General features: G+C 42.2%; 2 protein-coding genes across 23 annotated transcripts in view; one reads left to right on the forward strand and one right to left on the reverse strand.

Annotated features, from left to right (window-relative positions):
• Positions 1 to 4,678: 4,678 nt before the first annotated feature.
• On the reverse strand, positions 4,679 to 15,801 carry LOC143270079 (uncharacterized). Of its 22 annotated transcripts, none has more exons than XR_013046984.1 (9): positions 15,588 to 15,801; positions 12,534 to 12,626; positions 11,608 to 11,683; positions 11,107 to 11,207; positions 8,594 to 8,809; positions 8,265 to 8,432; positions 6,197 to 6,544; positions 5,470 to 5,604; positions 4,679 to 5,074 (listed from the first exon to the last, which is right to left on the reverse strand). XR_013046984.1 is itself a non-coding variant. In XM_076558762.1 (4 exons), exons 1-4 carry the CDS (start codon positions 15,799 to 15,801, stop codon positions 11,186 to 11,188), a joined length of 504 nt encoding a protein of 167 aa, XP_076414877.1. In that variant the 3' UTR covers positions 11,073 to 11,185. The 22 variants fall into 22 exon arrangements, 1 of the variants encoding a protein (XP_076414877.1); XR_013046994.1 differs by having other exon boundaries at positions 11,360 to 11,683; positions 15,588 to 15,724; XR_013046989.1 differs by having other exon boundaries at positions 11,360 to 11,683; positions 12,435 to 12,626; positions 15,588 to 15,724.
• Positions 12,540 to 17,711, forward strand: part of LOC143270080 (uncharacterized) — a 29,537-nt gene continuing 24,365 nt past the window's right edge. Inside the window, exon 1 of the mRNA XM_076558773.1 lies at positions 12,540 to 12,680. The gene's annotated coding sequence lies outside the window, so the exon portion shown is untranslated. The remainder of the gene's footprint in view (positions 12,681 to 17,711) is intronic.

Genomic DNA, 17,711 nt, shown 5'->3' on the forward strand with positions numbered 1-17,711 from the left:
AGTGCCAGGTAAAGCAGTGCACACTCAGGTCCCAGCTGATGCCCTTCCCTGTGGCTGACCTTGCTCTGAGCTCTAATAGCCAAAGCTCAGGGGAGAATCCATCTATGAATCTTCTAGGGTCCAGCTAGACAAACTCGTCACTAAGGAAGGAGTGGCGAGGTAAAGTTTCAAAGGTCTTCCAAAATGACTTGTTCTGACTCACATTTTCTTTGGAGCCGGTCACTGTCATAAATTGGGATTGGGTCTATGGCCATAAATTTCAATCTGTAGGTTAGAACACAGAGTCAAGTGGAATCTAAGAGAGTTGGGATAGTTGAAGTGGGAACTCTCAGGGACTTTGAGGCACCTGGTTTTCTAAGTTCACAGGTCTCCATATTTCCTAGTTGCTGTTGACCTGACACACATCACACTAAGCAGTGGCCTTAGAGGATCTACAATCTCACTGCCAAGTTTAGAGTAGTCGTGTATCACCACACCATCTTATCAAGTCAACACAGTGCAAACAATATTGATATGATCAATTCATGTGATCAAAATTATTCTTTTCATATAGGAACACTAAAGAACCACTGACTGGTAGGCACCATTTCAGAAGACCAAGTCTTTTCCCCCCACAGTATTTTCTGTCTATAGGGGCAGTACAATTAATATTCTTGGGAAGCCCACTAAAAAAGAAATAGTTAAATAAATACGGTGTGCGTGCTTCGTGAAGCACTATGCAATTTCTACAAGGGTTTTAATTATAAAGAGCTCTGGCTTGTACATTGAGCACATGCTATGTGGCAGGTGTTAGCTGTAGACCAGCCTGGAGTCCTGGTGAAGAATTAGGAACGAGATATCCCTTCGGTTTCCTAAAACATTTATGTGCACTTTAACACGAACCTTTCAAGATTTGTTTTTATTACTATTTTAAATGATGTGAATGTGTGTATGAGTGCAGTGCCACCGTGAGGGTGCTAGAGGTGATCTGCAGTTAACAGATGTTTGTGAACCACACAACATGGGTGCTGGGTACTGAACTCAGTACCTCACCAGTGTGCTGCCTCCAGCCCTCACAAGGACCTTTATAGGCCCTGTCATTTAAATATGATGTCAGTGTGTCCCTTAAGGGTTCGTGGGGTGAAATTTCATCCCATGGTGAACCATCAGGAGAATAGGAATTTAATTCAACTACAATGTTTATCATTTTATTTATTTCATATTTTCGAGGCAGGTCTCATGTAGCCCAGTCTGGCCTTAAATTTGCTAGGTAGCCAAAGCTGGTCTTGATCTTCTGAATCCTATTGCCTCCATCCATCAACCAAATGCTGGGAGAGCACGTGAGCACCACTAGCCCGACTTCAACTACTGTGTTTAAAAGTGGGGCCTTTCAGGGGGCATAGGCAGAAAATTATGCAAGTGGAGCCCCCATGGTTGAAGACTGGTAGCCTCAGAAGAAGAAGAGATAAAAATGAAAATCCATACACATAAACTCCCTGTCTCTTGCCATGTGACATCCTCCCTGTTCCACATCTGGACTCTACCAGCAAAAGGTCTGTCACCAGATGTGACCTGTCAACACTGCTTCAACTCAGAGCCAAAATAAAGTTCTTTTCTTGATCAAGTGGCCTAGTATGTCCAGAAAAGATATTCTTTGTGTCTTAAATATTTAACCACCATGCTAGGGATGCCTACAGCTCATTCATAGTGCAGGTCCCTAGCATGCATGCAGTTGAGTTTAATCCATAGCATTACATAGAAAAGTTACAATAGTTAAAACAGTCCGCATGTGCGCAAAAACAAGACATACTGTACAAGTGATATAAATACAGTCTCCGTGTCCATTCGGTCCACTTGCCTAGTGTCTATGGTTGCTTTCATGTCACTGTGTCACAATGAAGTGGCCATGCTGAAGGAATAGATGGCAGCATAGTAAACCATATATATGTCTTTATATCTTTTCCCCCAGTGCTGAGAGTGTCAAGCCCAGGGCCTCACACATGCTGGCCAAGCATCCTGCTATTAAGCTACACCTACTAAATGCCTTTCTACAAATTACATTTGTTTATTGTTTGTTATGTACAGTGTTCTGCCTGCGTGTATGCCTGCAGGCTAGAAGACTGCATCAGATCCCATTATAGATGGTTGTGATTCAATGTGGATTGAACTCAGGACCTCTGAGGAAGAACAGTCAGTGCTCTTAACCTATGAGCCATCTCTCTAGCCTTGTTTGTCTGTTTCTTGTATGTGTCTGTGTGATGTGATGTGATGTGTGTATTTGTGTGTGTGTGTGTGTGTGTGTGTGTGTGTGTGTGTGTGTGTGTACGTGTACTTGCACTGTGGCCTACATGGAAGTCAAGGGACAACTTGATAGTCAGCTCTCTTTTTTTAGTATTTTTTTTTTTAGATTTAGCTCTTTCTATGTGTACAAGTGTTTTGTCTGCCTGTATGTGTGTGTACCACACGCCTGCCTGGTGCCAAGGAGTCAGAACAGGGCATCGGATCCCTGGAACTGGAGTTAGAGATGGTGAGCTGCCGTGTGGGTGCTGGGAACTGAACCTGGGTCCTCTGCAAGAACAACAAGAGCTCTTGACCCCGGATCCAGTTCTTCATGCCTGTGCTCTCTCCTGGGATTCAAACTCAGGTCACTAGGCTTGGCAGCAAGTGCCTTTACCTGCTGAGCCATCTCACCAGCCCTGGGTGTCTTCTAGAATGCACTATACACACTGCTCAGAGTGTTAGGTCAATCGAACATTTATCCTCTTACGCATAATCCAGGGCCTTTAGAATATTTAAATTCATTTAGCCTTCCCACACATGACATGCTATTATAATCGGGAATTCTGTTTTTGTTTCGGTTTTTTCGAAACAAAGTTTCTCTGCATAGCCCTGGCCATCCTGGAACTCACTCTGTAGACCAAGCTGACTTTGAACTCACTGATCCACCTGCCTCTGCATCCCAAGTGCTGGGATTAAAAGCATGCACCACCACTGCCTGGCAGGAATTTTATTTTTTAATACACTTTTTATTTCATAGTGCTCACAAAAGCTGTAATAGTAGTAACTAAACCCCATTTACCCTTTCTCCTCTATCCTTAGCATCTTTTTTTAAAATTTATTTTATGTGTATAGATATTTTGTCTGCATGAATGTCTGTGTACCACATGTGTGCCCAAGAGAGTCAGAAGAGGGCATCAGATCCCCTGGAACTGGAGTTACAGGCAGTTGTGAGCCACCATGTGGGTGCTGGAACTCAGCCCAGGTCCTCTGCAAGAGCAGCCAGTGATCTTAACCACTGAGCCATCTCCCAAACCCTACTCTTTTGCTTTGATTGTTGTTGTTGTTGTTTGAGGCAGGGTTTCTCTGTGTAACAGCTCTGGCTGTTCTGTAACTCTCTCTATAGACCAGGCTGGCCTCAAACTCACTGAGATCTGCCTGACTCTGCCTCTCAAGTGCTGGGATTAAAGGCGTGGGCCACCGCTGCCCAGCTCTTACAGGCTCCGTGGTTCTTGCAGAGGACCCAGCTCTTTGACAGATTCAAGACCCATGCTAGCCTGTCTAAACCCAGTTCCACCTAAGTTGTGAAAATAACAACTAGCTGACCGGGAAGAATGGTCGTGAGTTCCATTTTCAATATATTAGACTTCCAGTGTGTTCAGTATCCAACTGTCGCCTACCCTAAATCCTCCTGGTTTTGATGCAGCAAATGGGTGCCCAAGAGATCACGTGCCTTTATCTTCTTCAACCCAATGGTCAGCCCCACCCACCCACCCATCCACCCCACCCACCCACCCATCCACCCCCTCACCCCCCCATCAACATTTCAGCATCATGGCTGCCTGTTCTAGTTGTTTTCATCTCCTCGGATGTCTGCTTTCTCCAGAGTGCTAGCAGTGTGGAGGCTGGTTGTAGACCATTTGTCTCAATAATTCTTTAGGAGAGATCGCTCTTGACATGTAGCCTCCGATTCACAATCTCCTACTGCATCCTCGAAAATGAGGGGATTAGAGTCACGTACCGCCGTGCCTTACCCAATTCTAACAAATTTCTGAACTATTTTAGCTCTGCCTAGAGCCCAGAATCCCCTAAAAGGACCTAACCCCCTGTTGTTCACTCCACAGAACCACTTAAGCCTTCAAAACAGTCTCAGGTTTTATTTGCCTCATTTTAACCTCATTTGTTCCAAAACTTTCCTTGATTCTTGACTTCCCCTCTAATATCCCAAAATAATTCTAGCAATGAACGTTCCTTAACTCTCTCTATAGGGGAGGTCCTGGGGTATCTCTTAATCGGCTATTTCTCTGCCACAAGGGGGAGCCAGATCTCTGCCGTAAGAGTCGTGGCTGCAGGTACTGAGACTGCACCTGGGATGAATCCAGGTGCCTTTATTTATCAAAACCCGTGGTAGCTGAAGTCTAAAGCTGTACAGACAAGTTTCTAGTGTTCTTTGGATCCCACCACCAAAGGGTCCCCAGCACATCCAGAGTTCCTTTGCTCTTTCTTCAAACACAGGGAGAGGATGCAGTCAAAGCCCTCTGCTCACTGGTCTCTTAAGTGGATGTGGCATTCATTCTAGTCAGAAGGATCTTGTCTCATTGGGATTGTCTTTCTTTAATGAATAGTACCTTCTCTCTTGCCCGAAATTACCTGGTGCCCCCATTTTCCTTGTTTGTGATAACTGACTTTTTGCAAGGTTAGGTTCCAAAGCAAGACATTTAGTTTTATTTCTGAGATCAGAAGATGCCAGTAAAAGTGGAAATGATCCGGCTGAGAGCGGGACTCTTCCCCGATCCTGGGTTGTTAGTGCTCCCCCCACCCCACTCCCCGAAACTGGATTTGTCCCACCACCACGTGTATTGTTGGCACAAGTCCTCGTGGGAGTGGACCACGGCTCTGCCCCTTCGAGGTCCCAGAATCGTCAATTCAGTGCACTCCAGGCTGTAGGGTCTCCAAGGGCTCGGGTGGTGCGTTTCTGACCCGGCCCAGAGAGGGCGCTCCTGACAGCCTCGCAGACGGAAGGAGCTGCAGCCAGGCGTGCCTTAGCCTCCGCGATGGAGCACCGGAGGAGCAGACTCAGCAAGGCTGTGGGGATCACCTGTGGGAAGGGGCAGGGCGAGCTGGAGAAAAGGTTATGTGAGAAAGACCCTGGGAGAGGCAGAGAATTGGGCACAGGAGGTAAGGTGGGTGCAGGAATAGGAAGCTGTTACCAAGACTAGAAAGAAGTCCTGTGCAAAAGCCTCTCAGTCCTTCTTGATGCCCCTCCAAGGCAGAACAGAAGCCCCTTTGTTGGTATCTTTTTTTGCCTCTGTAGTTTCTGTCACAGTCACGCCTCCCCACCCCACCCCTACCCCCGTCCACCTACCCCTCCAAATGGGAGCTCCATGTGGCACGGATCTCTGAGCTTTGTAAATCCAGTGTCACACCAAGTTCCATAGATGTTTAAGATCCTCAGAAAGTTTTGGTTGAATAGCCGGCAAGGGGGAAGGATACCTTTTCCTTCTCGTGGGCAACCTGGACATGGCCGGAGATGGGAGCAGCCCGGACATCATCTGACAGTGGTTGGGGAAAATGGATTGCTTGGAGGAGGCTCTCGATGCAGCAAGCCTTGGACTGTCCAGAGAACCGCTGTCGAAGTAGTAAGGTCCGTGTCCGGGCAGATGCCAAGGAGAACGGAGAACAGTGCCACAGGAGAAGGAAGGGATTTGAGGAGGTGGGCGGGGTGGGAGGGTGAGGGTCGGGGTGTTGGGCTCCTGAAGATTGGCAGAAGACACCGGAGAATTTGTCCCCTCCGACAATCCCATAACCACGAGGTATAACGAAAAACTGAGTTAAAGGAGTTGGTGGTGGACCACGGCTGGCCCATGAGAAGTGGGAAATTGGTGAGATTTACAGCTGCGATCCAACAACCCCATAGATCAATGCTCAATGGTAGCAACCTTCAAGGCCACCCATCTTTAAGGAGAAAATAAATAAGTTCACAAAAATTTCATAAACATATTAAACAGGATATCAAATTAAAATTTCTAGAAAATAGTGTCTGGGAATAGAGGCCAGTAAAGAGCACATGCCTAGCATGTATGAACTATCAATTCAATCCCCAGCACCATACACTCATTAAAAAAAAAAAAAAAAACTCAGAAAGCTAATACCATGTACCTAAAACAAGCAACAGAGACATAATGAATTAGTCTCAGTAAGTCACTGAGCAAATACAAACCACTGGAAGAGTGAAGCAGGCTGAGCAATGTGTCCAGTAAGTATCTGACAATGGTGCGTAACTGCTCTGTGGACGATGTCTGAATCAAGTCTTCTGGAACTGATGTTTCGCTCAGTGTCTTCCGACTTGCACCTATGGCTACTTTGAGCCTCTGCACTGCATTATGAGCCAGATTTAGTTGAAGCTGTAGCCGAATACAATCTTGATAAGCAGAAAAAACCCTACTGTCTTCCTCAACTGCTTTGTCTGGTTTTTCGCAAGAAGTACTGCGCATTGTTTGCACTGTTGAGAGGAGGAAGATCAATGCTCTGCAAAAGAGCTTCCAGACGATGACAGGCTAAGTTATATCTGTGAGTAAAAATAAATGAAGTCATTCCTTCAGTCTTCTTCTGGAGCTACACACTGAAAAGCACATCTCTTAAAATACATTAAAGTACAACTACTATGAAGAATTATTGTTGGGCCAGGTACTGTGGAGAACACCTTTAATCCCCCTACCCTAGAGGCAAAGGGGGGCAGCAATCTGTGGCTGGAGGACAGCCTGGTCCACACAGTCAATTCAAGGTCCCTCAGAGCTACAAATAAAGACCCTGTCTTAAAGAAAACAAAACACCAAAACTACTGTTGACAAATATTAATAAATGATACGAGTTAGCTAACAATACTCTCATGCTTTCAATCCTGCTGTAATGTACCTTTGCTCCTTTCCCTTTTTTTTTAAGGTTTTTTTTTTTTTTTTTTTTTTTTTGGTTTTTCGAGACAGGGTTTCTCTGTGTAGCTTTGCGCCTTTCCTGGAACTCACTTGGTAGCCCAGGCTGGCCTCGAACTCACAAAGATCCGCCTGCCTCTGCCTCCCGAGTGCTGGGATTAAAGGCGTGCGCCACCACCGCCCGGCTTTTTAAGGTTTTATAAAATCCTTATTGACAAATAATTCACAGAGTATACAATTTGCCTGTCTGCACAATTTGATAGACTTTAGTCCAGCATCCTCATAGGCCCATGACCCCATCACCACTTTCTATTTTACAACATCGCTGTCTTCAATTTCATACACACATATAATGTATGGTGATTACATTCCACCTTATTTTTTTTTAATGAACATAATATTTGCAACTGTAACCATTTTTAAGTTCACAATTCAGAGGCATGAATTACATTCAAGATATTAATTACACTCATGATATTCATTATTACACTCATATTAATTACATTTGTGATATTCATTGATTACATTCCCAGTATTCATTCAATAACTATATTTATGATATGATTTATTACATTCATATTATGTCCTGATACTACTGTCCATTTGTAGGGCTTTTCCATCACACAAAACAGAAACTCTGTACTTAAGAAATCACTGCTCTATATTCCTTTCTTCTCCATCTTGAGATAACGTCTTATCTTTCTGTCTCTATGAATTTGTATAGATCCATATCTGTCACCATGCACAAAACTCAAATCCAAGTGGATCAAAGACCTCAACATAAATCCAGTTACTTTGAACCTGACAGAAGAGAAAGTAGGAAGTACTCTTAAACACATTGGCACAGGAGATCACTTCCTAAATATAACACCAGTAGCACAGACACTGAGAATAACAATTAATAAATGGGACCTCTCGAAATTGAGAAGCTTTTGCAGGGCAAAAGACACAGTCAATAAGACAAAAAGACAGCCAACAGAATGTGAAAAGATCTTCACCAACCCCACATCTGACAGAGGATTGATCTCCAAAGTATATGAAGAACTCAAGAAACTAGACATCAAAATACTGAACAATCCAATTAAAAAATGGGCTATAGAGCTAAACAGAGAATTCTCAAAAGAAGAATCTCAAATGGCTGAAAGACATTTAAGGAAATGCTCAACACCCTTTGTCATCAGGGAAATGCAAATCAAAACGACTCTAAGATACCACCTTATACCTGTCAGAATGGCTATGATCAAAAACACTAATAACAATCTATGTTGGAGAGAATTCAGAACAAGGGGAACACTCCTTTTCTCCCTTCTAGGTAGATACAGAAATAATTTAATAATATATGAACAATTTTTTACTAACCTGCACTGTATATCTTCTTGTAAAGCAACCATCATTGCTAAATGCTGGTCAATTTCTGGCTGGTTGGCAGACTCGCCTTCACCTCTTAGAGAATCATGCATCAACTTCAGTTTACTTTCCCAAGGCAAGATATAGGTATGTCCATAGTAAAATCCTAATGACAGTTATCTGAAATGAAGAGTTAAAAATAAGCAAACACGTATGTGATACAATAAAAAAAATCTGAGCTATATATTTGGAAAAATACAGATTTACTTCTTCAACTATATGTCAATGTATTACTAAGAAACATGAAAAATATACACATTTACTTTCCTGAAGTTCTTTACCTTCATGAATCTGCACACAGGTGGTGGTATTAAGTCATGAAGACTTAAGTGAATGGGTGCTTATATCAGTTGCCACTACCAAACGCCTCCCATCCATTTCTTCTCCTAACGTCCATATGTCAATTGATAAGGAGGCCAAGTCTCCACAAGTGGGAATCAGTACATCCGTCAATAGTATAGGTCTTCCAGAATCCAAGGTCATAAATCTCCTGGCTTCTATGAAGGAAAAAGAAGTAAGTGACCCACCAAAATAGGGATCAAATAACCAAATTATATACTCAAAAACAGATTAAGCAATTCTTCATAAAAAAATTCAAGTTATTAAACTATAAATAAGTAGATAAGTAAAAATAGCTTTATCAATACTTATTCATAAAATCTCTTAGTTGCTTAGTATGTCAAGGCTCAAGATTTGACCTCTCAACAAAAATCTGCTAGTGATGATGGAACTATTAAGGCAACTCCATGTAGTTAAAAGGGAGGTTTATTTGGGGGTTTTATTTACAACAGGTAAAAGGATAGGTTGCAGGGTCCGGGAGAGGTGAAATGCAGCCCAGCGGTGTTCTCTGGAGAACTCTGTTTCATCTACCATCCAACAACCAGGATTACCAGGAACCAAGAGAGCCAGCATATCCCAGCTCGTAGGCATGACAGTTACCAGAAGCCTCAATGCAGGTAGTACTTCCGGGTCAAAGCTGGAACAACTACTCACTACATGCTAGAGTTTTGAAAGCCTGAGGTCAAAAATTTTAAGACAGTTAATTCGAAAGCACTCAGCTAGAGTAAATTCTCATATTTATTTCAAACATTATAGTTTAACAACTAAGTCAGCGAATACATTAAAAGGTATATCTAATAAAGTACCTGTCTTTTATTCAGACACAGAACATTTTCTGTCTTAGTTTCTCCACTAGATAGATTAGCTATACCAAGATGTAATTTCATTTGTAAGAGTCTTGTTAACTTCTGGGCCAAGAGTCTAATACACTGGGTTTAATATGTGGTAAAGCATGGTTGAAATTACACAGTAACAGTACCATCAAAAAATATAAATCATAGGCTGGGTGGTGGTGGCGCACACCTTTGATCCCAGCACTGGGGAGGCAGAGGCAGGTGATCTCTAAATCCGAGGTCAGCCTGGTCTACAAAATGAGTTTCAGGACAGCCAGGACTACTACACAGAGAAACCCTGTCTCAAAATAAAAAAAAAAGAGCACATACTGCTCTTTCAGGAGCCATATTTGATTCTCAGCACCCACATCAGGCTCCTTGCTCACAACCAACTCTAACTCTGGTTCCAGGGAAATCCAACTCCTCCACCCTCTGTGGGCACCTGAACTCATGTGCACAAAGCCAGATAAGACAGACACCATGCATGCAAACACACACACACACACACACACACACACACACACACACACACACATATCCATTCACAAACTCATGCAGACAGACGTGCACACTACACAAATTAAAAAGAAAGCTTTTTAAAAATGCCTCAAGGCCTCCAGAAGATACAGACAACTCAAGTGGCTGCCCCAGAATAAATAGAGCAAGCACTGTCTTTCTAGGTCAGCACCATATCAGAAAACTTGAGAACAGATTTCTATTTCTGGTCTTATACACAACAAAAGCAAATCCCTTTACTGAAGTGAAATGCAAATCATTAATAATACCATAATTCTTTTTCATTGAATTGGTATGAGGGGCAGTTTAGCAATCTTTACCATCTACACTCTGCAGAGAAAAAAAATGACTAAGATGTACAGGAATAGTGCTGATTTGACAGAACTATATTAAAAGAAAAGGCAATTTCCAAGAGTTTCCGAAACAATAAATAAAAGTCTAGTTCACTTCCTCACAGGCTCGTAGGATGCAGTTGTGTTCATGTACAGTATAAACAACTGTACCCATACAGAGCAACAATTTTCCCTCTATGTTATTAGCACCAAAGCTCCTACCAATTAATAATTAAATGTGCAGAAAATACCAAGAGAATGTTATAAGCTTTAAATTCCCTCTTCTAAAGCAAATAAGATTCAATTATTAATATAATGAAAAGCACAGATATAATATGTCCATTTTCCTCCTAAGGATATTAAAATTTTGCTGTTGCTTTAGTATAAAACTGAATAGAATTAGAAGGTAAAAGATAGCTAAGATTTATTTGTAAATATGCATACTCCCACACCAATTACAGATTTCTGAAATACTGCATGACAGAAATGTAGATATAATGCTAGCTTCAGGACACTACCTTACAGCCTTATTTCTGGCATAATGGTAACTGAGCAACTACTACAGTTCAAGCAGACTGTTTGTATCATTCATATTTCAATAGGCAAGATTTAGATAGAATAGTCTCACTTTTTCAATGTAATTAGCCAACCTATACAACTTGCACCTTCCATGGCTCTTATTCTTGGTAGCAAATGTAATTTGTTTGCAATAAGTCATAAAAGGGCCAACAGATTTAGGAAAGAAAAAAATAACTTGAAAAATGCAAAGATTACCTGAATGCATTTGCTCTATAATAATGGACTGGTGAGGTGGAGGCTGAAGAAAAATGTGAGGCATGAGAAATTGCAAGGGCTAGACCAGAACCAAGTGGATTCTACAAAAGAAAACAATGTAAATGTACTGATACTACTCTTGCTCTAAAAAACCATCTAACCATAGCATTAAACTAACTAGTCTCATTTCCTGATACACATTTTGAAATATGTTATAAAAGAAAAGTTATTATCTATTGAAAACACCATTTACCATTCTAGACTTGTTGGAATTTTTGTTATGTGCAGCAAGATTCACTGCTGGGGGATCAATGACTGAGCCTGGAAAAAGCTGTGCAAGCTCGGCATTAATCACAACAGAAACTGCTTCGTTGGGCGGAGTGAGTGGTGGAGTCATAAAAAGTGGTGTTGTTTTTGGAGTAGGTGGAATAACATCAAATGGATGGATGAAAAATCCAGGGGCAGCCACTGGGTTGGAAGGCACAGAGTTGTGAACAGGACCTGCTGCTGATGCTGATGCTGATGCTGCAGCTGCTGCAGCTGTTGTCTGGTGCAACTTGGCTTCCAGCTTTGCTTTCTGTAAAAGAAACAAAGGCAACACCTATAGAAGAATCCTGACTACCTACGTTGTGAGGAACACTCTATGATTCCATATAATGAAGTTAGACAGGATCAACTAGATCCTCGTTACATGAAGATGAAACTGGACTCAACAGCACAGGAAGCCCTGCCTCACGAGGACACGTCTTGAAATGCTGTCTACAAATTTCCTGTACGTTAGGGAACTAGAAATGGAGCAAAAGATGAAAAGTAAGCAGAACAATTAAATGTAAATAATAAAACCAAGTTCTGCTAAAAACAAAATGAACCAAAAATAAATCAATGCTGACTGACCTAAGTTCTCAAGAGCAATTTGCAAAGTTTGCATTTAGTCAGCAATTAAATCTATAAACCATATTATCATTATTGCTATACTTAGAATTGAATTAATATAATTGGTCTTTTTAATGTCCTATATTCTCTATTCCATGAAAATTGTAACTGGTAACTTTACAATGTTTCTCCAAGAGTTTTTAAACATAAAATAGAATTAACTTCAAGACTCAACAAAAAGTATCATTTTCTTTCAATCATGTATTAAAAATGCATTCATATAAGTTTAATACATTTAAACATATCACAAAGACTTTACCTCAATTTTCTGTTGCAAACGATTAGCTCAGATTGAACAACCTACTTCCTTTATGAAAATAATGGTCATTTTTACAGTACTTTTCAGCTTTTGAAGTTTAGAGACAGCATGAACAAAGAGCCAAATAGTCTCCAACCTGTTGCTGAAGCTTCAAAAGCTGCTGCTGTTTCTCTTGCAGCACCTGTAGCTGTTGCTCGGCTGAAGCTATTGCGTGAGAGAGAGACTGCAAAGCTACCTGGGCTGCTGAACTGAGGGCTGTCGAGGCTTCCCCAGCTGTCCCAGATGATAGTCCACCTACTGCAGGAGTAACCCCGAAGGAACTCACTGCCTAAAACAAGGAAAAAACAAACATAGACCCAGGATGAAGAAAAGGCTCACAGAGGTACATAGTCAAAGTACATAATTTGACATTAAAATTATATTCAGTATGTGACTTAAAAAAAAAAAGAGGCTGGGATTTCATTCAGTGTGGTGGTATTGTGTTCCCCGAAATATTGTGCACCCTACTAAACTTATCTGGGGTCAGAGACAGAACAGCCACAATATTAAACATAGAGGATAGGCAGTGGTAGCACACACCTTTAATCCAGAGGCAGAAATCCATCTGTTCAAGGGTACAGCCAAGCATGGTGACTCACGCCTTTTATCCCAGGGAATGATGGTAGAAAGTAGAAAGGTATATAAGGCGTGAGGACCAGAAACTAGAAGCATTTGGCTGGTTAAGCTTTCAGGCTTCTAGCAGCAGTTCAGCTGAGAGCCATTTGGATGTGAGGACACAGAGGCTTCCAGTCTGAGGAAACAAGACCAGCTGAGAAGTTGGCCAGGTGAGGTTAGCTGTGGCTTGTTCTGTCTCTCTGACCTTCCAGCATTCACCCCAATACTTGGCTCCAGGTTTGATTTTATTAATAAGAACTTTTAAGATTCATGCTACAATTCAGTGCTAGGGCATTTGCCTAAAAGGCTCAGAAACCCGAGTTCAATCACCAGTATCACCATATACATACGAACACTGCAATGTAGTGTTACCGATACTGATACTCAAGATCTAAGAGGGTCCTAGATCTCAAATCTCAAATCAAAAATTTGAGTCATAGCCGGGCGGTGGTGGCTCACGCCTTTAATCCCAGCACTGGGAGGCAGAGCCAGGTGGATCTCTGTTAGTTCGAGGCCAGCCTGGTCTCCAAAGCGAGTTCCAGCAAAGAGGCAAAGCTACAAGAGAAACCCTGTCTCGAAAAACCAAAAAAAGAAAACAAAGCAATCTTCACCTTACTAGAACCTCAATACATATATATGTACTTTAAATCTGAAGTGTCATCAACACACTTCATTAACTAAACTTAGTGGTTATTACCACAATGAAAAGATACAAAGAAAAATTTGAAGGACAACACACTAAAATTAACTGATAAATTCTTTTAAAACTCTATCCTTTCTATAACCAAAGCCCAGGGTTATAAGCTGTGACGTTTCCTGTTGTTGGTATTTTTAGATCTGCTTCTTTGACAGGACTAGGAACTTAATTCAGACTCTTGAGCACACTTGGTATCTACCACTGAGCGATACGAGGCCTGTTACATTATAATGAAGAGGTTGAAATGGCACTTGCTTAAATAAGGTATCCAGTAAATCAGTTAAAGGAACGATTCAAGTCCTTCTATGGAAGAAATACAGACTTAGGCCAAAATACATATATCCTTTTGTTGTTGTTTTGTTTTCATTTTTCTTTTTCTTTTTCTTTTTTTTTTTTTTTGGTTTTTCGAGACAGGGTTTCTCTGTGTAGCTTTGCGCCTTTCCTGGGACTCACTTGGTAGTCCAGGCTGGCCTCGAACTCACAGAGATCCGCCTGGCTCTGCCTCCTTGTTTTCATTTTTCAAGACAGGGTTTCTCTGTGTAGCCCTGGCTGTCCCAGAACTCACTCTGTAGAACATGCTGACCTCTAATTCACAAAGATCCTTCTGCCTTTGAGATTAAAGGCGTGTGCAACAGCCACCCAGTAAAAATACAAAAATTATTTATTATAAAATTTTTAATTTTTTACGCCAAAATATAATTATAAACATAAATATAAAGAATGAGGGCTGGAGAGATGGCTCAGTGGTTAAGAGCACTGGCTGCTCTTCCAGAGGACCCGGGTTCAATTCCCAGCACCCATATAGCAGCTCACAACTGTCTGTAACTCCAGTTCCAGGGGATCTGACAACTCCACACCAATGTACATAAAATAAATTTAAATAAGTTATTTTAAAAATGAGAAAAATATATACATACACTAGAAAAACCAGAGAAGAAAAATCAAAATATTTCTGAGCAAAAATACTAAACTATTACAATTCTTTATTTTTTTTAAAACCACAGCAAGTGTAGATTTACTAAGGAAAAGTGAGGAAAACTCTTTAAGGTGGGAAGGATCCAAGGGAGGCATACCATATTATATTCTTTTACACAAGCACAATGTAGACTAGCAGTTTTCCAAAACAGCTACCTTATTCTGACCACAGGAGGGCAGTGTGTCTCACAAAAAAAATCCTACTGGAACTGTTCAAACTACAAAACACAATTTAAACAAACTACTCTTATGACAATATGATTAAACATGAAAAAAAAATTAGAAATCAACAGTATAGGGCTGGAGAGATGGCTCAGTGGTTAAGGGCACTGTCTGCTCTTCCAGAGGTCCTGAGTTCAACTCCCAGCACCCACATGGTGGCTCTCAACCATCTGGATCCGGAGCCGATGCCCTCTTCTGTCTGATGCCCTCTCCATCATGCAAATGGAGCACTCATATACATAAGATACATAAATAAATAAATCTTTATTAAAAAAAAAAAAACAGTATAAAGAACTCAATGGCTCAGCTGTTAAAAGCACCGACTTACTGCTCTTCCAGAGGACTCGGGGTCAATTCCCAGACGCCACACAGCCACAAACAACTGTTTGTATTCTAGTTCCAGAGGACGCAACACCCTCACACAGACATACAAGCAGGCAAAACAACAATTTCAATTTCTCCTTAAAGTAACGTTTCTTCGTAAATACACGTTTTTAACTTTTTTTTTCAAAACAAGACCTCACTAACACTCATTCTGAAATGATTTCTAAATTCCGTATAACAAAAATGTGGGCGGGGGCGGGGTGTGTGTGCCCACTAAACACAATTTCGTCGGTCCACCTTCACTTTGGCTAAAGAAAAGTGGAGGCCCGGTAAACTACACGTCCCACCATGCATTGCTGCCTTATTCAGAGTAGGTCTCTACGGAAACAGAAAAAAAAAAAATTCTCCAAGTCCCACCTGTTACTTCGTTTCTAAACACCTCCTGCACTTTCAGCTCGGACGGCAAACACAAAAGCCTCGTGACCTGCCGTTGGCTCCCAGAGCCAGATAAGCGGGGGCCCCGGGGTCTGGTGGCACCAGCGTCTCGGCGGGGGGGAAACGCCACCGAGCTCCAGCGCTCCCCTCTCCTTCCCGGGGCTGGATGCACGCACAAGCCTCCTCCTGCCTGCATCCAATCGGGGCTCTCCAAGGCGACCCTAACCGCCGCCCTCTGCGCGTGCTTTCGAGGCCCTCAGCCCGGTCGCAGGGCCAAGTGACCTCCCTTCTCCGGAGACCGGTAGCCCGGCGAGAAAGCTGGCGATCAACTCAGGTTGGCCTCGAACTCACAGAGATCTGCCTGCCTCTGCCTCCCGAGTGCTGGGATTAAAGGTGCGCGCCACCACCGGCTGAAAGTATTTGTTGTTAATGATACAGAATGCATGTATAGGGGGCTAGGAATAAACCTCAGTGCAAACATTCCTGCCTCCCCTGGATACTGGGTTTTGAACCTGCAGCCTTGTGTTAGCCTTGTACCACTCAGCTATACTCCTGACCATTTTGTTGTTGTTTTTGAGACAGTCTCCCTGAATTATCCAGTTGTTCTTGAATTCTGTCTGTAGCTTGGGCAGCCTTTGAACTTGCCCTCCTCATTGCTCAGCCTTTCCAGTGCCTTCACCATGAAGGCACAACTCTAGAGACAACCTATTGTCTAGCACGCAAGAGATCACTAGATGGGTTCCAGCAGTTCATACAACCTCCTTTTATTGGCAATATTTCCTGTCTCAAAAGCGGTGTCCTGGCCCATCCTTGGCTTCCTAGCACTAAGGCAATTAGAAGCTTAAGGTTGCCCATGAGGTCTGCTGAGAAGCAAGTTTCAGGTCAGCCCTGGCTGTATGAGAGACCCTGTGTCAAAAAAGAACCAACAATAAAAAGTGTGTGTGTGTGTGTGTGTGTGTGTGTGTGTGTGTGTGTGTGTGTGTGTGTGAGAGAGAGAGAGAGATAAATGTGGGTTCCTTTGTGGCTTTTTGAAACAGGGTGTCTCTCTTTGTAGCCCTGACTGTCATGGAGACTAACACTGGCCTGGAACTCACAGAGATCACCTGCCTCTCTCTGCCTCCTGAGTGTTGGAATTAAAGGGGTGCATCATCACACTCAACCTACATGTGGATTTTTTGAGTAAAAGATTGATACCTTTCCTCAAATTTTAAATTTATCTTTACTTATTTATACTAGGGAACAAATCCAGGACTTCAACATGTAGGCAAGTGCTCACCCACTGAGTTTACATCCTTACCTCTCAGTTCAAAAGGGCTATATTAACTAGAAAGAAAATAAAAAGGATGAGAGACCATCAGCTACTGATCACAGGATTCTGGCAATTGATACGTATATATATTTTCACCAATCCCTTTAATAACTCACAACACTATACATAAGATTCATGGTACATGCCACCTCAGTTCAAAGCCTGTCTCTAGTCAACTCAAGAAGGCCCAACTCAAGCCAAACCAGGGAGACCTCTAAGAGCTTGAGACCCTAACCAGTCTTGACCAATTTGCCAACTCTAACATGCTTGCCTAAAGTCAGGTCATGACTGGGAACCGGCTCTACATTGATTCTGCTCAGAATCCATGCCTCTGACCCTACATGGAGCAATAGCAATGGTATTATGTGACAGACATTTCCTGGGAAAACACAGAGACACAACATGCTCATCTACTCACTTCAGTAAGAGAGCCCACAACAGACCAAAGTAAGAATTGCACCAATGTCCAATATGAGAACCAGTGAGTTTTGTATTGGGGTCACTAACAAGAGCATGGGTGAGTGGTGACTTAGAAGGAGCAGGAATGACGGACAAAAGCAGCTGCATCACCAGAGAGCCCATCATGAGTGCAAGCTCAGAAAACTCCAGCTTGGCCAAATTTCTCTCTTGTTAGGTGGTTTTCCTGATCAGAATCTTGTTTGTTTGTTTGTTTTTTGAGACAGGGTTTCTCTGTGTATCCCTGGCTGTCCTGGAACTCATTAAGTTATAAGAGCTAGTTGAGAAAAAGCTTAATCTAAGATCAAGCTTTCATAATAAGTCTCCATGTCCCAAAGAAA

Source organism: Peromyscus maniculatus, chromosome 22 (assembly GCF_049852395.1).
Source record: "Peromyscus maniculatus bairdii isolate BWxNUB_F1_BW_parent chromosome 22, HU_Pman_BW_mat_3.1, whole genome shotgun sequence".
NCBI classification, from domain to species: domain Eukaryota; kingdom Metazoa; phylum Chordata; class Mammalia; order Rodentia; family Cricetidae; genus Peromyscus; species Peromyscus maniculatus.

Excerpts from the sequence above, each read along its gene's own strand:
- LOC143270079 (XM_076558762.1), bottom strand. The coding sequence starts at position 15,801 with ATGCAGGCAGGAGGAGGCTTGTGCGTGCATCCAGCCCCGGGAAGGAGA. Across the intron at positions 12,627-15,587 it reads GTTTAGAAACGAAGTAACAG|GCAGTGAGTTCCTTCGGGGT; the intron begins GTGGGACTTGGA and ends TCCTTGTTTTAG. Across the intron at positions 11,684-12,434 it reads TTTTGAAGCTTCAGCAACAG|AAAGCAAAGCTGGAAGCCAA; the intron begins GTTGGAGACTAT and ends TTTCTTTTACAG.